The sequence below is a fragment of the Halictus rubicundus genome, chromosome 2 (genome assembly GCF_050948215.1).
Source record: "Halictus rubicundus isolate RS-2024b chromosome 2, iyHalRubi1_principal, whole genome shotgun sequence".
In the NCBI taxonomy this organism is placed as follows: Eukaryota; Metazoa; Arthropoda; class Insecta; order Hymenoptera; family Halictidae; genus Halictus; species Halictus rubicundus.
This window is the reverse complement of record NC_135150.1, coordinates 21421143-21445947: the sequence shown is the minus strand read 5'-3', so window position 1 is coordinate 21445947 and position 24805 is coordinate 21421143. Positions and strand designations below refer to the sequence as shown.

The following is a 24805-nucleotide window of genomic DNA, read 5'->3' as shown; positions in this document are numbered from 1 at the left end:
CACCAAGGTCCCCAACCCAAACAATTAATACTGCCAATGATTTCAATAGTAACTAATCAAAGAAGCAGGTGGTATGAATTTAAAGGAAGTCGATGAAGAGGAAATTGATGAAGGGGTTGAAGGGGATGATTTTTCTTTGAATTAGGAACTAGAGGTCTCGTACGCTGTCAACAGTGGCCGGGCCCGTTGGCTGTCGTTTACCGGCTAACATGCTTACTAATTCGAAAACGCAGGTTGTTGCGTGCACTTATCTACATGGAAGACGAACGTGACTCTCGCAGAGGGTGGTAGGTAGAAGAGCGTCTCAAACGAGCGATAAGCCCCGGCGTAGTGACTTCCGCGTTAAACTCGCTTAACGGCCGGTGTAATTAATTAAAGGACGAAGTTCGGTGTCCTGTGAAGCAGCCCACCCTTAATCCCACCTCTGCTTTTTGTTTCCCGTTTAATCGCCGACCATCCCCCCTCTAGATGTATCTTGCGCCGAACTTTATTTCCCGGGGTTTTCCCCGCTGTTATTCTCATTGTCAGACTCCATTCGGACTAATTAGCGTCGACGAACGCTTGACTCTTCGTCCTCGTTTTGGTTCTTTCTTTTCTACCCCCCGACCCTCCAGTGAGTAGCGAAAGAAGTATATGTATAATCGGACACGGAATAAATAACGCGTTCAAACGTTGATATTACATGGCTTCAGCTCCATGAACTGATAGGGCACGTGTAAAGTAGTGTTGTTGTGTTCCACCAGCAGGTGACCTCGTCTTGGGGACGCACCGACCACCAGAACTGTCTCGCCTTTCAACAGCACCACCTCACCCTCGCCCTCTTCTGAAAACAAATTGTATTTGTCGTCCAATGGGAATTATGGAGTCTCGACTGGTCTACACACAATTTCTATTGGACACTACTGAAGCCAAGCCATCGTTAGAAATTGCTCCCTTAACCTTCTCCAGCACGAATTATTTACTAGTAGACAGTGGTGACTAGATTGTGCATTTTTAGGCAAGGCAAAAAATTATTCTGCCTTGATTGTAAGGTACAGGAGGTACAGAAACATTTACAGTGATTTCTCTATATATATGTCGTCAAGGCCTGGATGATAAACGTCGCGGAATTATCCCGACTAACTCGAACGCCGAGGAGTTTAAACATAACGCGGATCGAGTATGTCTCCTGGACGATACAGGACGCTGGCAAGACCCGTGTTGTTGACATATATCGAGAATTTACTGTATTTTCTTTCGAAATCATTTTAATCAGTTCAAAATATATAATAGGATTTTTTAATTATTCAAATGTTACGGTGTCCTTGAAAAGATACGATAATCGACTAGAGTAAAAATTGAAATAGAGTAAAAACGAAAATTGCTATCGTTCTCGCAATATAAGTCCCTCGATAAGCGATTGTAATAAAAATAGTGATTTGACAATTTTGGATCGTTTCAACAAGGAAGGTAGTCCCGCGACAGTCGAATACAGTCTAACTGGAGCAGAAAATAGCGATCATCCTCACAATCAGCATCGCCGACCGCCTAAAAGCCGCGGAAGAAAAAAATATTAAAACAAAGCAGAAACACTGACGCCGGAAGAAAGTGTCCACGGAGTCGCTTGCAAAACAAAACCGGCGGTTGCACGAACGATCGGAAAGCCCAAGCAGATCCGTGCAAGCGAGAAGAGCAAGTTTTGAAAGCTTTTCATCAGCGATCCAAGTTTTATCGCGACGATTCCGAACAATGGCGGATTCGTCGGCCAACAAGACCGCATCAGCAAACTTTCGCGAGGAGAACGTCAGATGCATCGCACATAGAGAACGCAGCGACAAAGAAACGAGAACAAAAGAGGAATAAGAAGACGAAGAACGAGTAGAGGAAGAAAAAGCGTGTCGCGCGAGTCTTTCACAAGGAGAAGATGCAACCGGCTCTTACCTGGGAATGGCATCTTCATGATCCTCGTCTGCGGGTAGCCCAATTTCGTATTACCTGTCACTGTGTAGCTCCTGCTGGGTGGCACTGGGGGCGGTCGTTCCTGAAACAAAGTTTCTGGAGATTCAAAACACGCATTCTTCCGTTGCGGTCACCGCGGTTCCGAAAAGAGACGAGTGTCTTACCCACGGCTTCAAAAATTTAATAAATAGCCCCCGGATTTTTATGTAAAATAAAAATTTTTATCAGAACCGTCCCTTTAACCTCCTAAGCACTGTACGCTACTACAGCGGCTTCCGTGGAAAGCATCAGTTTGAACGGCAACGCCACTATAGCGGCTTTTGTGCCCTCCGCGGACGAGCGCGCCGTACCCGAGAGAGAGAGTTGCGGACAAGCGCGCCGTGCTTAAGAGGTTAAAGGGTTTTAATCAGAACCGTCCCTTCAAAGGGTTTTAATCGGTTCTGATTAAAGATCTTAAAGTGCTCCTTTCCAGTGTATTAACCACAATCGTTCTCCATGAGTGTTTTAATCAGACTCTTTATGCGACAGGTTCGCACAGTTAGGTGTCGAAGTGTTCTCACCAGGTCCAGACCGAATAGGGTACACGTTTGTTGGATCATCTTCTGGTCCGCACACTTCTCCGACGGGTCTGGGGGTGGTGTGCCAGCGATTGGCTGTGGCCTCGGTCTAGTTCCGGTTCCAGTGCCACCGGAAGTCGTCACGTTCCTCTGAACGGTTCCGGTGGCCGCCGAGGTCGGCTGCTGCGGCTTCTTCTGACCCAAACCGGAAGTCACGCCGAGCGTCGGCTTCCTAAGCGGCCATCTTCTTCGCACCCTCCATCCCCTCCACGTCGCCTGGTGATATTCAGAGTGATGGTCAAGTCATAGAATTTTGAGGAAAAAAAACAATAGTTCAGTTGTTCCGAAACAATCAATTGAACAATGAAGTCCTAACCTCCTAAATTTTCTTTTAACAATTATTAGTAATAACAATCGTGTTTTTCCATAGTTGTGTTTATACGAGAATTTAAAAAACAGCGTTCTTGCTTATTGATCAATTGCTTTAAACGGATATATTGAGTTCCATCTCTGAAATTGTACAAAAGAGCAATACTGTGTTTAGGAATTTATGTTTTTAGGAGATGAAGATCTTTTTGCAATTTGTTCCGACATGATTCAGTAATGCAGAAAAATTTTTATGCTATGCTGTCTTGAGTAGTACTTATTGTAAATTTCGGAAATATCGACCAGCCTTTGACGAATTTCTAATCTTGTCCCACAAAAAAAAAGGAAATCTTTCGGAATCTATTACAGGCGAACTGGATGGGATAGGCCTAAAAATCTTTTTGCAATGTGTTGCAACATGATTCAGTATTATACACAAATTTTTCTAAGACACGCTGACAGTCGGAGACACAAGAAAATGTGAAAATTGTATAGTATGTATGACGTGTAAAAATGGAATTTATAAATTTGTGATATACCGTGACTCGACGAACGAGATTCGATTGCAAACAACATCAAAAATTGTCTAAGGGATGCTTCACCTGTATCGCAGTGGCAGCTTTTCGCCTGGTTTCCGACCGGAGATTCTCGAGCTGCTGCCTGATGCCCTCGCTGAGGAATATGTGCCTCTTGCCTAACGCCCAGCTGGTGCTAGCGCCGAATTTGCTCTTCAACTGTTGAGCATTTTGAAGGATAAGCTTGGTGTCCTCGACGGCCTGCTCCTCTGCCCGGCGTAACTGCTTGAAAGGCGCAATCAGTCTGTACCTGGCGTTGAACGCCTTGAAACGCATTCGATGGGGGTATCCTGCGATCATAAAATCATCCGAATGACGCCAGCCTCGCCTGGAATCAGCAATCTCGCGCCGCCATTGAGTCTGAACCCGACCGGACTCAATGCACTTAATCCTGGCTAGTTGGAGGTCTTGGAGACTGTGTCGCAAACAGTCTCAAACCTCTGACATCTTAACATTTTCCCTATTCAAATTCTTCAAACGAATGAAACTCTTATTTTGTGTTCTCGTGTGCACAAAGTATTTAGTAGCAAAAAATTCTTAATTCTCAATTCTCTAAACCTGTATTCACTACTAAACTGAAGACTTTAGTTTTTGGCAAATATGGGCATGCAACACAGACCAGTAAAAATGTATCCCTTGCAATTTAAGTGGACAATTTTTATTTCGTTTTAAATTGAAGTAGCTTCGCCAGTTCCTCGCGTAGAAACAGTCTAAACGCTTCCTCTTTAAAAATGTGCGAGAATAGCATCATCTGAACTAGTCTAAATTCTAAATGGCCGTCTAAACCAAAAAAAAAAGAAACTATAAAAATTTCACAAAGAGCTAGCCGAACCGTGTTACGAGAATAATTCCGGAGAACAGGATAAGGTATGAAAGTTTTCTGGAGTAGGATAACCGAAGCTAATTTAATATGGCGAGCCAAACAGCTGTTCGACAAGGAGCGCTGCCAGGTGAACGTCTGACGTCGTCGTCGGGCGACGAGCGAGCATGCAAATTGAACGTCGGGAGTAGTTTCAAGACGTACCGCCGGCCATTAGATTTACTGTCTCGAGAACTTGAAGGGATCGTATCTGACGCATAGTCACGCCTCTGTCTAGGTGCAGCGGGGTTTCTGTGCCGTTGCTTCTAATGCACCTGACAAAGTGGGGCCTGGCGTGGACGAGAGTTCTCAGGAGATTATCCAGCCGCGTGTGGAAGTCCTGAGTCAACGTGGAGATTGGCTCGTCCCCGTTCAAACTGAAACCAGAGACAGTCGTCGACGATTCCCGGTGATTTTCGTTTCGCCCTGTTACGGCTGACAGAGAGCATCGTACATACAGACAAGGACAGAAGGAGACGGAGACATAGACAGCGAGAGATACCGGTGGACAGACAGAGACAGGAGTAGAAAGGGAGAGCAAGATATTGGAATAAATAGAGAAAGTAAATAGAGGGGGGAGGTTGGAAAGAAAGATGAAGAGAGAAATATTGAGAGACAGAGGGTGTCCGTTCAGACCGGATACAACGTCATGCCTTACAGGTCGGTGTGGGAGGTCGGCGATATCCGGAAGCTGACGCCTCTGGGCACCGTGTCGCTCGCGTACAACGCTTTCAGCTCGCTGCCGAACAAGTGTGTTGCGAAACCGAAGCTGCAGGTGTGCTTGTAGAACACTGCCACCAGGTCGTCCGGCACCACGTCCTTGTTCGTATCTTTTGCACACCAACAAACCCACCGTTCAATTACATTCGCGATCTCTTGCTACTGGGTCGCTGCAAGGGTCCGCTTGCAACCTTTTCATTCAGTCAACTTTTAAAGCATTTTAGGTACGACTTTCGCGGACGACGAACTCTTGAAATATTTATAAAAGAATCTTTTCGATTGCCTTTATGCATTCAATACGAATTTTACTGCTCGGCAAGTTCTTCAGTGAAAACAATTTTTTGGAGACTCTACTAGAACAGCCATGCTCAACCTGTTTTTTCGGGCCACAATTTTTGTCACAAACGTATGAATAAATAAACACGCGGCGCGTGTGACTATAGCCTAACAATGTAGATTACAGAGTGGACAAGCGGGGCATGTCTCTCTACACGTGTGTACCACGATGTACGATAAATTCCTTTGACAAAACTGCATATTAGGAGGAAATTGATATTAGTAATCATTCAACAATCATTTTTATGCATAACTTATGTTAATTTTTTTAATTTATTAGATTTATTGTTGAATTTCATTTTTTGTGAATAATTACCATTACATGTACATTAGTAACTAAATTTAGATTTTTGGAAAAAATTTTGCCATAAAACTCTCTAGAGTGGCAAAAATCGATAAATATTACATTAATTGTAGATAAGTGTTGCAATAATAATTCTGTATAATGGAAAGTGCTCACCAAGGTATATGCATTCTTTTTACATTTAATAAAGCAGATTTATTTTTTGTATAAATTTTCAACGGTGGTTTTATTTATTAATTGCATATAGAACTTCAAATTAACATACAACAAAAACGGCAAAATATATCCTCAGTTTTTTACATATTCGGATATATTGTTATAGTTTAAGAATTTTATACTTTTGTTTGCAACTAACTGCTACTCTTAATTTCAATTTATAAACTTTTTAACTAGCGCCCATCCCTTCCTTTTAGGATCTATTGTGGAAAATTTGTTAATTTCTTTTTAAATTTATTAGTTGTATTGTTAAATTTCATTTTCTGTGTTTAATTAACAATACATATACATTCGTAAACAATTTTGGAGTTTTGTTCAAAATTTTACCATTTGTCCGCCGCAGTCACAGTGCGGAATTTACTTTAATATTCGTGTACATCACGATATGAAATACATTTCATTTGCAAGAAATGCCTATTACGATGGAAATTGTTATCAATAATCATATAATAATCATTTTTATGCGTAATACAATTTTGTAAGAATTATATATCAATCATTTGTACGTATTCTTAGTTTGTTTTTAATATATGTTTTATAGCTATTGAAAAAGTAATAAGAATGTAAGGATAGATCGAGATTGTTTGGAAGAACGTAAATGGGGATCACATTGAAAATACCGAGAATGAGGCGGATAGAGAATAACGATTTGTTAAGTTTCTTCATTTTGTTTACTGCTATTCTGATTTGCTTAAGTTTCTTATTATTAATGTTACATGTGGTTCATTTATTACTAATTTCGTTTTAAATTTGTTAGTGTTTAAAAATAAATCCGGTTTTTAAAAATTGTTAATATTTTGTTAAATTTACCTATATACCACAGAAATTGAAATTTACCAATATAATTAATAAATTTAACAAGATATTATATATACGTTAATAACCAAAATTAGAGATGTGCCCAAAAATAGGCCATTTGTCCGCACTGTGCGGCGATAAAAGCTTGGCGGGCCGCAGGTCGAGTATGGCTGGTCTAGAGGGTGTGGAGGTTTCGTCGAAAATTTTCGACGAACGATTTCATGATTTCACGGTCGATTTCGGCAAGCTAGAAGATCGGTACCCGCTAAATACGCACCAAGGAAATCGGAGGCGTCGTACGTCACTCTCCCCGCGAAGTGTTGGATCCCGAAGGATCTACAGTCGACGGTCCTAGGCTCGAAAAGCCGGGGGTTCTGTTTGTGCTGTACCTTCACTTTGGCGACGTAGCTCTCAGCTGTACCTCGGATAGAACACTCGACGTCCAGCATGCTCAGCAATCCGGTGCGCTGTGCAACGGAAACAACAATCCTAATGGACAATGCATTTCACGCATGGTCTCTCACTTCCGGTTTAAAGCGGACTGGACCTTGTATACTATTTTCTGAGAGACCGACTCACCAAGGAGGAAATGAGATCGATACATGGCACGTTGTCGACGTAGTCGACCTCCACGTCGCATCGGATACCTTCGTCGCGACAACTCTCGATCGAGCTCTTGAAGATATGCGTGTTGTAGAAGTGTTGCATCGTTTCTGCGCAGAGATTGATGCACAGGTGCTCCAGCTGGCTTGGCTTAGGGTCTTCGAATCCAAACATATCCAGAATTCCGATGAACCCGTCCGTGGCGTGTCTCACTGCGTTGTTTAACGCTGTCATGCTCCTGGAACCCGTGCCACCTGGTTGCGGACATAAATCGGATCTGATCGGTAGGAAGCCCCAAGTCCTCTTGCCTTGACTTTATTTTATAATTCTGTTTTCACTCTCAATTTTTATGAAATGACTCGTTAAAGGAAGTCGGAGAGGTAAATCAATTGAAAATAGGTCATATTTAGGAATTTATTGCAGAAGAATCAGATGATGCAGAGACGAGAGACTTTTCGTGGTGTGTTCAAGCGTGGTTCAGTATTGCAGACAAATTCTTTTAATACGCTCTTTGTAAAAGTACGAAGAGAATTTAGTCAAATAGATGGTGTCGGTTAAGACGTCACCATCTATAAGAAGTGAAAGGGGTTTCGTATTTTCAATTATTCTGTAATATGCTAACAAAAATCAGTCTACAGGAAATTTTTCTAAAATCATGGGGATACGATTAAAAATATGTGGCTTGGTATCCGAAATGTGTCAGATGTTTTTCAGAATTTTAAATTGTCATTAAATGGGGAAAACGGGCCAAAAACTGGATTTTCGATTTTCCTCTATAACTACCCTTACAGATGAGGTATCGGGCTGAAACTTGGCTGAAAGGTCTCTTTTTTGGTAGGCTATCGAATGGTTTAAATTAGATTAAAATAGGGCCGGGGGCGAATTTGACCCCCAAACCCGGCTATAGCCTTTCAACTATGAAATGAATTAATGCTAATTAACGAACCTGCCGAGCTGCCAATGGTCGATGCATGCTGGCTGGTGACCTCGGCCTGATTGTGCACGGACTCGTTCGAGTCCGAGGACAAGGTGCCAAGGGTTGAGCCTAATCTCTTCAGACTGTTGGCTCTCCGGACGATGGTGGCCACGGTGCGGCAGTAGAGCGCTTTCGCCAGCGAGTCCCTGGTCATGTTAGACTGCGTAAACAAAGACCCTTCAGCATGGTTCGGCACCGACAGGGCAGCAGTTATAACTCGCATAATCGCGGACAATCAATTACACAGTACCATATTCGCGTCGCAGACCGACTTGACCAGTTGCCCTCGAGCATTGTGCGTCCTCGAGGTCAGGCCTCTCAGCAGAGCTGGTGGAGGGACTCCTAGGAGGGCTGCTACGGAGGATAGTTCATTTTCACCTATCACACCAACCTCCACACCTGGACGATCCGTGAAACCAACGTTTCCCAGGATCAGCACCGCTGCTAGAACTCTGACTACGTCGAGGAATGGTATGCCTAGCACGCCTGGAACAATTTTTTAATTCAAATCATTGTTCTGTGATAATGTGTCTTTCACTCTGACCAATTTAACACTAAACCTACCACGGTCAAATGACCGGTTCTCTATTTTACAATGATTGAAATTATAAAAATTCATTTACGGAGAATACTGGAATAAATTTCCTTGTCCAAGCATTTATTATATGGAAAATTATGGACGATCCCAATAAATTTAGGGTTGCCATTTTTATAAGGCAATATTTACCAGATACTGTTAATGCTTGGTAGGTTTAGTGTTAAATGCAATGCCGATGATACAAATTATGTATAAGAATGGGAGGAAGTTACGGTGAACAACTAAAAGGAGCCAGTTCATGGGAAAATGTAAAACAACGTCCTGGGACAGTATTTCACATTGTTTTGTGATGGAGCTTCATTATGACTAGATTTTATGCATTCATAATAAAAATGAGTAGGTGGTATTCATTCAGTAGCTATAACGTACTTCTTTTCCTGTTTGGTTTGTGTTCGTCAATAGAAACAATTTTTATTTTGCATGAGGATCAAAAAATTGTCTAATTATAAATCTAATTACAGGTAGGAATCTACATTATCAATGATACAGGTAGGAAATTAAAGCAAACTAACACGAGCTATTTCATAAGAAAATGTAGTTATAGAACGACAAGTTGAATAAATAAATGAATACATAAGAAATGAGTGAATGTAGCGTTTTATTCTAGAAAACGAGCAGTCTATTAAGTTTAAAATCTTCCTCAGAATCTGAATCTAATCCACTATGAATTTGACATTTTGTGTCATTTAATAGTATATGGTACAAACTTTTGAGCATACCTAAACATGCCTTCCAAGCTTGAAACCTAATGGCATCCTCGGCTTCATCCTGCCTAGTGTCGCCATGTTGGAGATACCTTAGATTCTTCAAGTTGTAACCCTCTAAGTTAAGTTTCACTAGAACATCGTGCAATAAGGATCACTGTGGATGCTCTATAGTTAAATAACTACACCAAATACCGATATACCAAACAACGTCATTAATAAAACTTATTAATTCTAAAATATCACAATTGAAATCAAGAACGAGTCCACAATTTCATTACTACTGGGTTTACGGAGCACTAAAAGTGACTATTTTTCATTACTTTATAAAAACAACAATACAATATATCTATCCAAATTTTTGTCATTTTTTAAAATGTAGGTTAAAGTACACAATTACTATGCCTACGTTCATTATACTTATTTGTAAAGCATAATGAATATAAAAAAGAGATATTTAACATATATATTAACTGATTTTAATGAAAAAATGTAATATCTTTTTTAATATTCATTGTACTTTAAAAATAAGTATAATTAATATAGGCATAGTAATTGGCACCCCACAGTAATTGGGTCCCTTACCCTACGCCCGAAGAAATAAATTTGTCGTCCTCATGGAGCCATTTTTACAATCTCAATGATCGTAAATTAAAAATATTAGAATCCGTCATTTTGACGGGTCCCGTAAACCTAGTGTTAACAAAATCCATAATATTCATCAAAACTAAAAACAGCTTAAAAATCAAATCAAAAACAACAAAAATGAACCCGGACAATCACAAAGAAGACAAAATAATATATTTCATTGTGTTCTTAAGGGAAACAAAATTACTAAATGAAACTATAAATTATACTTCGTCATTCCGATTGTCTCTAACAAATATACCAAATGTTTAACAATCTACCTCGTTCCTCGTGGGACAGCCCAGCCAGCATCTGATAGAAAATATGATAGTTCTTCTCATCAGGGAGTGGCCTAATGACTCTCGTCTGGTCCAAAAAGTAACAATGAATCTTCGTTCTGTACAAAGCGCCGTCCGTCACCTGGACCTCGATGAAGTGACCCTGAAGGAAACATACATCGTCAACAAACATCATTAGACTGCGGATTTTATGCATGACAAAAATGAACAAATGCAATATAAAATAATGGGAAGATGGAAAGAATTTAGGAACGATGATAGAACAATCTACACATTTTCAATCTATTAAAATTATTAAAGAAAGAACGAACTTTCTATTGAGTTTCTCTCAACAACTGATACAGTTTCTCTCTTGCAACTGATACAGACAATTTTTATTAGGTCATTGCAAAAGTCTCGACACGTTTCCAACAGATGCTATTGTTCCTGTAACAGTGGGATTGCATTGAAGAAATGGTATACAGGGTGTCCAAAACCATTTCCGTTAAACGGTTAATTCCGGAGGCCATTTGAAGTACCTTTTTCCGTTACGAAAATGTTCTCAGCCTCTTTGTTAAGGAGTTATGGTGAAAGCTGAAGGTGGTGTTGGCATTGGCCGAGCTGGGATCCGTCCGCAGTAGCCACGCTCTGATTGGTCCGCGTTTTTCCTTAATAACTCCGGCACAAAGCAGCGGAGAACATTTTCGCAAAGGAAAAAGTTACTGGTATCACCCCTTTGAAGGAAATACAACATTTTTAGGACACCGAAAATCGTATCAAGACTTTTGCAATGACCCAATATATTGCATAAAGATCCGCAGCCTATGCATCATCATCTACCAACAAGCCGCCAAAACTATCGACAAAATTTCAAATCTCAAAACAGTCTACATACTATCCTAGAGCTCTCCGAATTGGTAGCAGTCTTCGCCGATCCTAAAGACCTGAGGACAGTGAAGGCAGCGGCTAGGTGTTTGAATGCGTCAGTCTCAGGTCCACCCCCAGCAACATCGAACAGCTGTCTCAGCAACAGCATGGAGGCATAAGTTTTCCCCGACCCACTGGTTCCTGAAGAAATTGCGAGAAGTCTTGGCTTGTTGCTTCGTAATTGTGTTGGAAAAAAGGTGAAAGGTATTAGGTTTACCGGAAAGAATGATGGCTTGAGGGTAGCCGGTCTCCGATTGCTGGCGAACGGCTTCCTGGACGACTTTGTTCAGCTGGGGCGCCAGTGGTACGGCCCTGGTGCTCGTTAAGGTCAATGGATTCCCGACGTCCGTATAAGGATTGATACAGACCAGAATGGGGCCCACGTTTGTCTGAAATGGGTTCCCATTATCCACTCTCGCGATTATCAATTTCGCGCTCGAACCCTCTCGCGGGCTGATGAAGACATAGCGGCCAATCAAATTGCTATACCTTCTGCATACAATGTTTTTTCACGGCGTTTAGGTCCTTTCCAACACTCGATTGAAATGGAGCTGGACTGAATCGTCTCAGAATTACCATTTCATTGTTCTGTATACGATGCAAAAATGTTGCAAAGTACCTTAAATGTACTTTCGGGTGGTTGTGGCAATTGCGAATTTGTTAATAGACTCTCTGCTTTATTTTTACTGTAAGGAATTTTTTATTTCCTGAATTGAACGCTTCTCGTGTTCTGAGGGCCATGAAACAATTTTCAGAAACATACTCATTTACGTATTTATAGTACATTATTCACCAGGCACTACTTAATATATTTCGAACGTTTGCAATTTACAGCTGAGTATTTCTTAAAGAATTATTCAACAGCAATGGCAATTGTAGAAGTAACAATAAACTCTCAGAAACTTAATCCAATTGTTTCTTCCAGGTGTAGTATTTAGTAGAAGATTTTTGAGTTTCTTTTTAACGTGGAACAGACATTGAGAATTGTACTAGTCTTTACGCAAAATAAAAATTCTATACTTGGATAGCAACGAACTGCAGCAAAGTGAAAATTGAGTCGCCTTCTTAACAGGTCCAATATGTTGAGAATAATATAATAATAGTTGTAAATTCTCCTAATGATTTTACTGTTTTCTGCTCCTTCTACCCAAAATGGGGTTTGTCATAAATCCATAAAATCCGCAGTCTAGTATCGATTAAACTAGAATACTTAATCCAATTTTGAAGAGTGATTAATAGACCGCGGATTTTATGCATTTATAACAAAAATCGGTGAGCACAATTTAAAACAGTGGACATATTAAAAAGATTTAAGGACATCAGCGTATTGGTTTCAGCTTAATAAACTAATTAGAAGAGGAAACAAATTTTTGTTTCGCTTCTGTGACTTGCAATCAATACAAACATTTTTTATTTTGCATAAAGATCCGCAGTTTGGTGAGTAAAATTGAGGAAGGAATCTAGACGATAGATTGCAGTATATTATTATGGTTATTGTAATACGTGCGACTAGAAACAAACTCCGGTTTCCCAAGGAATGTCGTTCGTCAACTATCCAGACAAGAAGTGATTCGATTTCGGCGTCCGCACGAGCGATAGAAAGTGTTTGAGAATATTAGTCATGGATCGTTGTTATCATGTTAATGGTGTCAAGTCGACAGTCGCCTATTCCAGACTAGTGCTAGAGATCGTCTACGAGAGCAAACATGATCCTTTGAATCGAGAACGGTCCGATAGTTGAGGCCGCAGTATGTTCCACTATTTCAAGCTCTTTGAACTATACGGAGAGGAGAATATCAATTAGCTCTCTCCTCTTATTCTTAATTTTCACTGTGAGCCATTTATGATAAAAAAAAATTAGCCACGCGTTCATTACTGAACTTTCAACTGTTATGTATTACAGTTCTATGTAGAGGAGATTGCAGGTAGTTATAAAAATCGAATAGAAAATTTTAAAAACTGTAATTTCTGTACTACAAAATTTACTGATACACACAGGTGACAACAGTGCGAAGCGGAAGCTGCACTATTAAATTACAGGCTCTGTGACAAGCGTAGCAAATAATCGAATTGCAGATCTTCAAACGAAGTTCTACTTTTACAGATCATTTTCCAAAACCCAAAATCAAAGACCAAATTTCACTTCGTCAACGAGAAAATCCTCTGCGATACAAATAACCTAAACACAGTGTTAATATTCATTAGTTTACATATACTTCTCGGCATCACAATTTCGAACACACCAGCAACCTCTAAAAATCTTCAGTCTAGAAAATTAATTCCAAAAAATGCACGCAGCATTCAACGAAGAGCCACACGATCGAGGACCAAGTGCAAACTGGGCGACAGGGGCGTGTAGATCGCCATAGATCGAGGGATAAACGATCCCTCTTCGGGATCGATAGGTGAGTTCGCGGGATCCTGCGGTCTTCCTCGAATAATATCCTCGGGAGATGGATAAAAAGAAGCCTCGTACCTTGCGAGCGTCGTAGAGACTTAGAAATCGGGACAGTTAGGGTGGAGAAGGTACGGAAGGTAGAAGGTAGTAGAACGGTGAAGGGGCCAGGGGGTCACAGACGAAGGAGAGAAGACGGAGACAAAGAGCGCAGGGTGGTGCAACAGGCTACGGAGCGGCGAGGCTTTGGCGGGCCTTGGTACCTATTAGAAGCCCACCTAGAGAAAGCAACACGCCGGAGGACGAACAAAAAGGTGAAAAACGGCCGAACGGCCACGGGGAGGGAGAGAACCGGTCCCGCGACGGGCCCGGCACCTAGTGATGGGCCCAGGAGACTCGCTGATCCGAGCTTTCGAACAACTGGGTCGTGTGGGGCCCACGATTACCTCCGATCGCAGCGCCATCCCCGAGAAAGCGATTTGAAACCATTTAATTGGACCATTTTGGATCGAAGATGACGTATAATTAAAAGACACGTTCCTGTAGATTGACTATAGTGTATTGGATTTTATTTGTAGCTGAACTATGCATGTATTATACATAATGTGCAGGTGACATTTAAAATAGTGGACAGATTAACAGAATTTGAGAAAAACTATTATTTTTGGCTTGTTTGTTGAAATTGATGACGACAATCTCTGTTGTGTGTGAAGATCTGCAGACTGGGAATGTGTGATGACTTTTATGCTTATCTAGCAACAATTCAACATTTATCTTGTACATTTCTTCAGGAATGTATTTGTCAGTGTGTTCACTAACAGAAACTGAACAATTTTTAATGTAATTTGTACATTCTAATCGCAACTGCTTTCCGGAATTAAATATATTGTTAGTCTATGTATATAAAAACTACTGTTGAATTTATACATTTTTGGTGCAACAATTAAATCGAAAATAAAGGAGTACATTTATTGATAAAATTCAACAGTGAGCATTAAACCGTCGAATTTATTTCTTGCGTATTATTGAATGCATTTCTCCTGTTTGTCACTTTACAAACATTAAAAATGGCCATTTTAAAACACAGATACAGTCTCGCTTGTAGTATCGTATTCAATAAGTATAAAGTGTCTCTGTACAGGATTCAAATGAATTTAAGTGAGATCCCTTCCCGAATGCAACGATGTCAACGCTTGTACAGCTTTTTAAAAGAGCAACTCAAAGCCATCGCTACCCGCGTCCACCTCACTCGTCGGAGAAGAATGAAAAAACAAGAAGATAGCAAGAGAGAAAGAGAAGAAGAGAGGGGAATAGGTCAGAACGAAAAGAAACACAAGAACAGAAAACACAGAGGAGATGCGGCAGAAAGAGAAGAAGGAGAAAGAAACAGGAATAAACTTGACAGAGGAAAAACCTGGTGGACAGAAGATCGAGAACATGATCTACGCGTTCGGCTGTATCTAAAGATCAGACCAGGGATCGGACTTCTATACCCGGAAGGTGGTCGTAACTCGATCGAGAAAGTGCGAGGGTCCAATTAAACCGGGAATTACGATTTCTCGTATGAATCTCTCGGCAACCCACGCTTAATCGTCCCGCGGGCTGAATAATAAAGCGATCGGATCTAATCGATATCCTGGAGACACTCCACTTTCCACCAGCGTGCATTTTTTCCTTGCCCCTGTTCATTAACGATTGATTTACGGTACACTAAAACTAGACCTTTTTATACCACTTTGTAAAAATAACGAGAATGTACTTCCTTCGATTTTTAGTGATTTTTAGCAATTTTCATCGCAATGCATGTCCACAGAAATAAATTCATTGATTAATTGCTTACGAATGCGTTTTTACGATCTTAAGAATTGTGAATTCATACTCGTCTGTTCCTTGGGTTACTTATTTTTCATTCCTTTTTTGAAACGATAGGATGCATTCTGTACATTGATTTATCTATTATACAGGGCGTCCCATTTTAATCAATAAATACGATTATCTCCAGAATGATTCGTTATTTGAAAAAATGTTTCATACGAAACTTTTTTTGTTTCGAGGGGGGTGTAATTCAGTGTCGCTATTTTGTTTGTAAGTGTACGCATGAAGGACACACGAAGGTCGTCTTCATTTTTTTTTAATGGAGTCATATAATTTTTTATGCACTATTCGATGCATCTCGATATTCTGAATGAGAATGTACTAAGCTATTTATGTCGAAAAACTATCACTTTGGGAGATATTTTACTTTAAATATGATTGCAGTAGTGATTCAAATGGGGCGCCCTGTATATGAACGCTGCGAATAATATTTGTTGTAATGTTTCTTTAATTTTGTTTTAACCTTGTTTCATTTTGTCACGGCAAATTTTCTCTTCTTGAAAGAGGAAATTTGTTCTAATTTATTTAATCATTCATTTTAAGACTGTTTAATCATTCTGTCAACTTAACAGCAGGGGACAAATTACGTTTGAAAACTGAGGGTTTACGAACCAAAAATCCAATTTTTTGGAGCCAGAGCAAAACAGCAAACGAATTGCAACGATGCTAATTGTAATGAGTAATTTTTTTGGAAATGTTGTAGAGGCGTGAAAAATTTTTTATATTTTCTGTAATACTTCCGGCCAACGTGTATTTAAAGGTAAACAAGTTAAGACGCGTTAATGAATTTTCCTGTGGCGAAAGCAATTTCAATCGCGGCCCGCCATGACTTCAGTTCCGAGTAACATAATAATTTCTTTTGGGATTGCTGCTCAAAAGAAAATTATTAAGCTTCTTTTTGACACGGTGTAGTCATTAAAAAGCCTATTACCCCTTCGTGTCCTGAAAGAACAGCGGCGCTAAAGAACCGCTTTCATTAAAATGCCGCCACGCACCAAATGCGCCCAAATATTTCGCTGCAGTTTACAATGGTAGATGCACTCTGTGCGCATCTCTGTCCTAACGATTCTGAAAAATGTTTACTCACAGACGTGTGAGTATAATTGCGGGCGAATAACAACCGTGAATAACAGGTACTAACCAGAAAGATTGGACAATACCTGATACATCTTGGAGACCATGGACTTTTGAAAAATGTTTTTCTACACAGCAAAATAATCAGACAATTTTTAGCTGTTTTGACTGATACAGAAAAATACCATTTTTGTCAATGTGCACCACTATTACGATCACAAGGGCTTATGTCTTCGTAAAGAGTCAAAATTATTTATAATATAGACAGAAAATATGCCAAAAAACAGAAATTGTACTGGGTTAATTTTCTTAATATTATCGGGTATTTTTTGAAATTGAAGAAATCTAAAATTCAGAAATGAATTGAATTCAAAAATGACTATAACCAGACTGTGGATTTTATGCATTTATAACAAAAATAGGTCACACGCAAAACAATAAAAAGATCAGAGAAGTCAAAGAATTAAATCTGAGAATCTTGAAGAAAAGGAACATGCTTGTCTCTTGTCGCAGCATGTAGCAATCGGGGAAGCAAGATTCTAATTTCGCGAAAGATCCCCAGTCTAATTGTAATTAATTAGGAGTAGATTAGCGGGTGGAAGATGTTCGAAAGTTCTTAGGGTTTAATCCAGGCGGAAACGAGCGTTTCATAGGTGACAAGCTAATACAATTCCCCGGGTGTTCTCTGTCTCGTTGCGCCGACGATATCTTCTTCGAGCGCTTCTTCCCATTAAGAATTCACCCTTGTCTCAGGCGTTGGCTCAGCTTGGCTCTGCTTGGCCCTGCTTGGCCCCGTGCTTGGCTGGTCGCAGAGCAGCACGCGCAGCTGGCACGCTCGCATTCCATTATCGTGCTCCGCGTTTTAATTTCTCCCCGGCATTCCTTAACGCGTGCCCCCCTTTTTTTCTGGTTACGGGCCCCCCGGGAGCACTTCATCAGACACTTCCCAGACGATTCGGGGATGGAGAATCTGAACTTCGTCCACGACCTCTGCGCACCCCGATGAGAAATCATTTAGCACGTTCCCGGGGCTGAGCATCGCCTCTGCATAGTGAAGATCACACGGAGACACAAAGACGTTCCAAGAATATTCAGAACATTTTTTCAACAGATGTAGGTACACTGTGAACTTTTATGCACAACAAACAATTATCTGCATCAGTCGCAAGAAACAGGAACCAAGCAGAAATTTCCTTCTTTTTCTATGGAAATCAATAGTCAAGAGATAGTGCATCCAATTAGAAGTCAAATTGGGCAACGAAAAAATTCCTATAGGTAGCCCAATATATGCACTTTCAACTAAGATACTTGTTTTGAAAAAGGGCACCCCCGACTTTTCCAAAAAAAATTCCCAAAGATGGCATTTTCGCAGACGACGTTATCAGTCAAGCCCCTTTACACCGCCTTAAAAGCAAAATGGCGCAACGAAAAAATTCCTACAGGTAGCCCAATATATGCATTTTCAACTAAGATGCTCGTTTTGAAAGAAGGTATCCCTGATTTTTCCAAAAAAAATTCCCAAAGATGGCATTTTCGCAGACGGCGTTAAGCCAGACCTGTTTATGCCTCCTTAAAAGCGAAATAGCGCAACTTGCGGCAGTCTAGTTATCGTATAACAGTGTCTGGCATCGTTAACCGGGCCACAGCGTCTAGTTTCGCGAATAAATCGCGACTCTCGCGACTGGCTTTATTGGTAGAGGTGATATTTCGACGAGAAGCACTGCGGAGGTGCAATTAGGCGTCGAGTATCGAGGAAGACGCTTCGGAATCGGCTCCGGGGGACCAGGAAACGCTTTCAGGCTCGGTTGGGACGATTTGCCAGCGAAATTCGCAGCTCGTGCTTTCCCTCTCTCTCTCTCCCTCCCTCTCTCTCTCTCTTTCTCTCTCTCTCTCTCTCTCTTCTGGAGAAAATCGCAACGCGCATCGATCACTCTGCGCCTCGATAGCGAAGCGTGTAGCTCGTCCGCGGACACGATAAGTTCGCGGGCCTTCTAATTGAGATGAATGCTTCGATTCGCCACGGACCAATCGAGATTCCCCGATTTAGATATGTTCTGCCAACGTTTAGCGAAGACTCCTCCGCGTCCTGTCGCCGATAAATTACCCTGTCCCGATATTTTGCACACTCTTTCGTACCTGGAGCCATCGACGCACGTTGTTCGTGGAAAATCTGCTGTTGCATAAATTGGGTTGTGTTTCGCAACAGGTTTGAGCAAACGGTGGATATGTCGATGGTCTTATGAATTGGTTCGAGGTTACAAGATTTTAGTAATTGATCACGGTTCTTGTGGATAGTTGTGCAGAGCTTTGATGTGTCTGGATTTAAAAAATAGAAGCTGGCAGCTGAATTAGGGTAACCTCGTGTTCTTTTTTTCTTAGAATTTAGTGCAGCTATCAAGTTCAAATTTTTACAGTATTTAGTACTATGCTAGATGTGTATTTTAGTCGAAGGAAATCTTGCAATACAGAATGGAAAAATTTGTACAATACTAAATTTGATTATAATACAACCATAGTTTAAGGATAGTTAAACTAATAGTCTTCCTCAGTAACATTTTTATAATTTGATTGATTATAAATATTAATACATGTTTGCTGATTTCAGTATTAAAACATTTTATACTGGCCATTTTCTTGTGACTTGTATTTGTAGTTGTACACGAATCGCTAAACGAACTCTGCATTTTCAGTATTTAAATAAAGCCAATGAAATTAATTAAATTATGTAGATTTCATCATTTTATATCGTCTTTTGTGTTGTAACCTTAAATAATAATTGCATGTGTATCGTTAATTAAATCCAACTCTGCACGAATAATATTCAGTATATTACAGAGGGATCAATTTCCTTCAATAAAAATACAATAAATTGCAGAAACAGCGGAGGCAGAAAATACAACGTAGTTTATACCGTCTATTTTCTTGTAACATTTATTTGCAGTTGCATGTGCATCGGTAACTCAATCTAGTTCTGCATTTGCAATATTTAATATATCAAAGCGGGATCAATTTCCTTCATATAAATGGAATAAACTGCAGAGGTGTCCGCTGTGGCAAGAAATAGAACATTTATAAAATCATTTCCTACCATCTATCGGCTCGTAATTTCTATTTGCAATTGCATTTGCGTCCTTAACCAAACATGGTCCTACATTTTCAGTATTCAATATGCCACAACTTAATTAATCATCCGTATGAATAAAATACATCAAATTCAGCGTAAATAACCATTGCAGGAAGTATAGCGCACGCTCCACGTAAAACTTGATCACATTATTTCTCCTTCAGCTTACGTTAGTTAGCTAACATAATTTCCTCATCCCGGTACCGATTGATCTCAATTGGGAAATTGATCGGATTTATGCGAAAATCCTCGCTGCTAAAATAGTCAGAACAGGGAACACTGGTCAACAATCCTGCTTTCCTTCGGCTGGGAATTATTGATGAACCAAAACTGCATCGAGAGCATCAATAATTCCAGTTGCTATTAAAAATTAACGACAAATCCCAACGATCCAAAACTATACCCGAGCATGAACATATTGTACCAGGCTACTGAAAGTTTCCTAAATTGCATTGGGAATATTCCCCAAAATGAACCGACAACTCGAAATGGTGTATTTACGAGCGCATTGCGATTTATTACGATCCTCTGATAAATGTTTAATCGTTTAGATCGGCATTTGGAAAAGGTACCTAAACCATTTCAAAATTAAATGCACGAACATGTTGACGGCCATGCTTTTTTAATCATCTATTTAACACTTTGACTGCCTTCATAGCCATATCCTACAAAAATTATTTTCAGCCAGTAGGAAATCAATTTTCAAGCTATTTTCATTTCGTACATATGACAGGATATTTGAATCGCGCGGTAGGTGACAAATGATTCGCCAAATGTTTCAATTAGGATCAGAAATTCAATTTCATATTCGAAGAAATCGAATTTTATTAGGATTTTCAGAATGCAAAAAGTTCGATTCCATTTAATTACATTTCGTAAATTAAAATATGTTTGCTGTTTAATATGAATAGTACAGTCATCTTTGTATAAAAACAATTAAAAAATTGACGTTGCCATTTCTGGGCACGATAGGCTAATTAAACAGGATTAAATTAATTGCATTATGAATGATAGGCAAAGTGTTGACCATATGGATTAAGTAAATGAACATTGTGTTGACTTACGTGGTACTGCTTCGCGCAGAATCGGGCCTGAAGACACTTGAGGACCGCGTCCTCCGTTAGGGGGCCCGGCAGGTGAATGAGGTCGTCCAAGGCCGTGGAGGTCGCGGGCCCCGATGAGCTCGTGGTCCCCTTCGGGAGACATCGATGCTGACCCTGGTTGCTTTTCGCGTTCTTCACGTCTGCGATGATGCTCGAGATCGGGGGCGATCGTAAGCAGCCCAGGGCCGTCACGCAGGACACTATACCATCGTCTGGGATCCCATTATGGCGTTTCGGGGGGTCCAAATCTACAAAGAACAGAGACCAATCTTAACTTCTTCAACTTCTCCTTCAGGGACTCATTTTTAACACTAGAGTTCTAATATTTTTAATTTAAGATTATTGTAAAGGTGCGTCCATGAGGAATTATTTAAAATGTCTTTCTTGGGCTATATATTATTTAAAAAATACTTAAAAATTTGAATAGATCGATTCTTGTTATTTTTATAAGGGAATGTAAAATAGTCAGTGTTAATTTCACTGCAATTTGGTACACTGTGTAAAATTGACATGGGCATCGATTGAACAAAAATAAATTGTGAATAACCTGACGAAATGTTAACATCCATGTGTGTGATTGTTGTCTAGGTCGTAACATGCAGCTAATTGATAGTAAATAATTGAGAGTATCTTTGGAGAGGTTAATTTGTCTCCTTCATGTGAGTTTCAATTTTTATAGAATTTTGGGGACAGTAGTGTAAACAATTGTGAATATTCTAAAACGTAGAAATTCTAAAAAAGAACAAAAATTTCAAGTTTAAGTGCACCAAAATTTATACAGGAATCAACAACAACAGTGTTGAAATGAGCTAAATCTGATCCACTGATGCTGTGACTGTTCTCTTTGTTTTACATTATAAACGCAAATATTATTCTCCGTGTCCTTTGCATTCTACTCTTTGATTCCACACGGCTTCGTTAACAAATGGACACTAATGATGACTGATTATAAGCCACGCAATTTCTGATGCAGAGGATTCCGCTTCGCTTTAATTCAGTATGGACAAACTATATGTAATTCGTACTGGTATAATCGTTGTAGAAATTCTGTTACTATCAACGTTGTAGGATAAATGTTTTGCGTACATGAAGTTATTTGTTATATCGATCAATTATCAATTCCTGCGACAGATACTCTAGCATTACCAATGTGTGTACATTTTCAAAACTTTTAGAACTAATTGTGCGATACCGTGTTCATTTCTTCCCGTGTATCAGATCGCGATATTATGGTCGTCTCGTAAGGGGACGTCGATTTCAAAGGCAGAGCCCGCGGCGAGGAGCCGAAATATCTGTCAAGGGAAAAGAGCCACCGAACGAAAGGGAGAAAAAGGTAAACAGAAAACCGACGCGACGTGGCGATAATGGGGAGGGACGAGCAGATATCCTATGGCGACCGGTAACTGTAGCTTGCAATTCTCTCTCCCTCTCTCTCTCTCTCTCTCTCACTCACTCTCTCTCTCTTTCTCCCTCTTTTGTCTCTCTCCTGTTTACTCTCTTTTTCTCTCTCTTTTGCGGGGGCGCGCGCGTGGCTCGATTAACCGGAAAGAATTCGAGATCAGACGAAGCGGGTCGAGTAAACCGCTTTCGGCGGCACGCGCGCAAATATTTTCATTCTCTGACCGCCACTGTGGTGAATTTGCCCGGAAAAGGGGGGCAAAACTCGTATACTTGTTAGTTATACCCTATTCGTTATAAACAAAACCGTTTTAAAACTCTCTTGGCGCGTAGACTCTGCTTTAGCATTGTTTCACTTAATGCGATGGAAAGCCACCCTTATGAAACTACCCCCATGGCCCCGAGTGGGTGGTACACTAAAATGAAAAAAGTTTGCCAGTCGTGTCGCGTTTTACAATTAGATTGCGAAATAAAAATTTCCTACATTAATTTTTAAAGAACTAGGAGTCGAAGAAAAATGTCTTTCTTCCTTTCATTATTTTAATTTCTTTTGTGCAAGATTAACGAGTATTTTAATGTATGACAAAGCTAGTTAAACGGTTTGAACAAAGATGATAGAAATATTTGGAAACATCGTGAACTCTGATCATTGCGAAGTTTATGCATTTATGACAGAAACGAGTGAAATATAAAATGAATATTGATATGTACACTGTTTTCAATGTTTTAGAATTGTTCGACGGAGAAACCAGTTTCTATGTGGCTCTTAAATGGTAATCGAAAATATTTATGGATATTGATATACTATTTTCAATGTTTTAGAATGGTTGGAAGGAGAAACGAGTTTCTATGTGGTTCTTGCACAAAAGTGCACAGTCCAGTGATCCTCGAATTCGAACTGGAATATGTCCGAAATACAGTGAATTCTCGACATATGTCAACAACACGGGTCTTACCAGCGACATATATCGGCCAGGAGACATACCCCGTGTTATATTTACACTCCTCGGCGTCTGAGGCCTCTCGAGCTTCTGGGCCCCCCACGGGGTATACCCCGCGATAGTGGGGATAATTCCGCGACGTTTATCATCCAGGCCTTGGCGACACATAGAGAGAAATCACTATACTAAGAGGCCAAAACACAAAGCCAACAGGAAATTTCAGATAAACCACATATATGCTACTTACGTTGATTCGTCTCCGAGGACAGGCAGCATTTTTCTTTCAATTTTACCCGCGTTTTCGGCGGAATTGACCGCAGCGTCACCGATCGAAATGAACGTGGGGTGGATTGAACGGCGAATCCACCGGCGAATTTTATTCACCTGTATTTATTTTCACTTGTCCAAGAGAGAAGAGAGCAGCGAGTGGTCGTGGTCCGCGTCAAAAATGGTAAATAAATCATAAAACGGAATACCGGTCGAGATAGCCGCTGTGTAAACAGCCGCGTTTACCGTTTCGATGATTTTGCGGAGAAATCGCTCGCCGCTGTCGGTTATTTAAAATATCAACCCTCGTTTCATGCTGCGAGGGAGACAAAGAGAGGGAACTAGAGAGAGAGAGAGAGATAGAGGGAGAGAGAGAGTGGGAGACGGAGAGAGAGAACCAGACAGATAGAGAGGAGGAGAGAGAAAATTGTAGATATGTTTTGATGACCAGTTTCAGGATCGTGCAGCGTATCGCGAATTAACGCCGCAATGACGATATTACGCGCCGTTTAAATATTAACGAATCCGATCGCCGCAGCTTGGAAGTCGTGAGCATCCACGCGGACGTGCACACGTCACTATTTCAACTACTACATACTGTTACGGTTCGATTTAATTCGCGGTGATCGGACCAAATGACGATTAAAACCCTTGCCGACGCGGCAACAGTAACAGCCCGACCGAGCATCGGGCATGATAGTGGCATGATGCGATGTTGACGTAGGTACTGTCCGTGCCTCGCAAGAAGTCTCGCGAGACGGCACAAGGGCAAAGGGGGCACTCGCTCGCTCCGTCTATCCACACCGTTGACACTCCAGTAGGTCAATGCTTAGGCTTTGACGTCACACGCTACATGTGCGACCGCTTTAGCCAATAGAGCTGCTAGAGGCGTGCCCCTTCCACTCTGACCAATCAGCCCCGCATTCCTTTCCACGAGACTTCTTATGCGGCACGCACAGTACACGCAGCGCTGGGAGCATACACATGCTCGCGAAATTTGTCGAACGCCCTTTAAAACAGCATAACTTTTTTTAAATTGGACCAAACGACCTGACTTTTTTGGAGCAATCAAAGGAATTGGTTTACGTGCAAAAAAGATTTTGAAAAAATTGCAATTACTAGGAATTATAAGAGCAAATAAATAAAGCACTTTCCAAAGATTCTTTATTTGTAATGAAAACTTTAAATATGCGTTTTGTAGATCTATGTTAGTTATACACATGCTGAAAATTTCATTGAAATCGAT

The 24805-nt window shown here is 40.5% G+C and overlaps 1 protein-coding gene across 1 annotated transcript in view; it reads right to left on the bottom strand.

Annotated features, from left to right (window-relative positions):
- Positions 1–277: 277 nt before the first annotated feature.
- Positions 278–24805, bottom strand: part of Dachs (unconventional myosin-IXb-like dachs) — a 102784-nt gene continuing 78256 nt past the window's right edge. The window contains exons 3-17 of the mRNA XM_076805922.1: positions 20915–21201; positions 11600–11771; positions 11351–11523; positions 10459–10618; positions 9566–9682; positions 8499–8734; positions 8219–8408; positions 7249–7526; positions 6947–7136; positions 4954–5125; positions 4461–4672; positions 3464–3726; positions 2499–2771; positions 1921–2020; positions 278–823 (exon numbers count right to left, since the gene is read on the bottom strand). Of these exons, the coding sequence (XP_076662037.1) occupies positions 666–823; positions 1921–2020; positions 2499–2771; positions 3464–3726; positions 4461–4672; positions 4954–5125; positions 6947–7136; positions 7249–7526; positions 8219–8408; positions 8499–8734; positions 9566–9682; positions 10459–10618; positions 11351–11523; positions 11600–11771; positions 20915–21201 (2981 nt within the window). The 3' untranslated portion in view covers positions 278–665. The remainder of the gene's footprint in view (positions 824–1920; positions 2021–2498; positions 2772–3463; positions 3727–4460; positions 4673–4953; positions 5126–6946; positions 7137–7248; positions 7527–8218; positions 8409–8498; positions 8735–9565; positions 9683–10458; positions 10619–11350; positions 11524–11599; positions 11772–20914; positions 21202–24805) is intronic.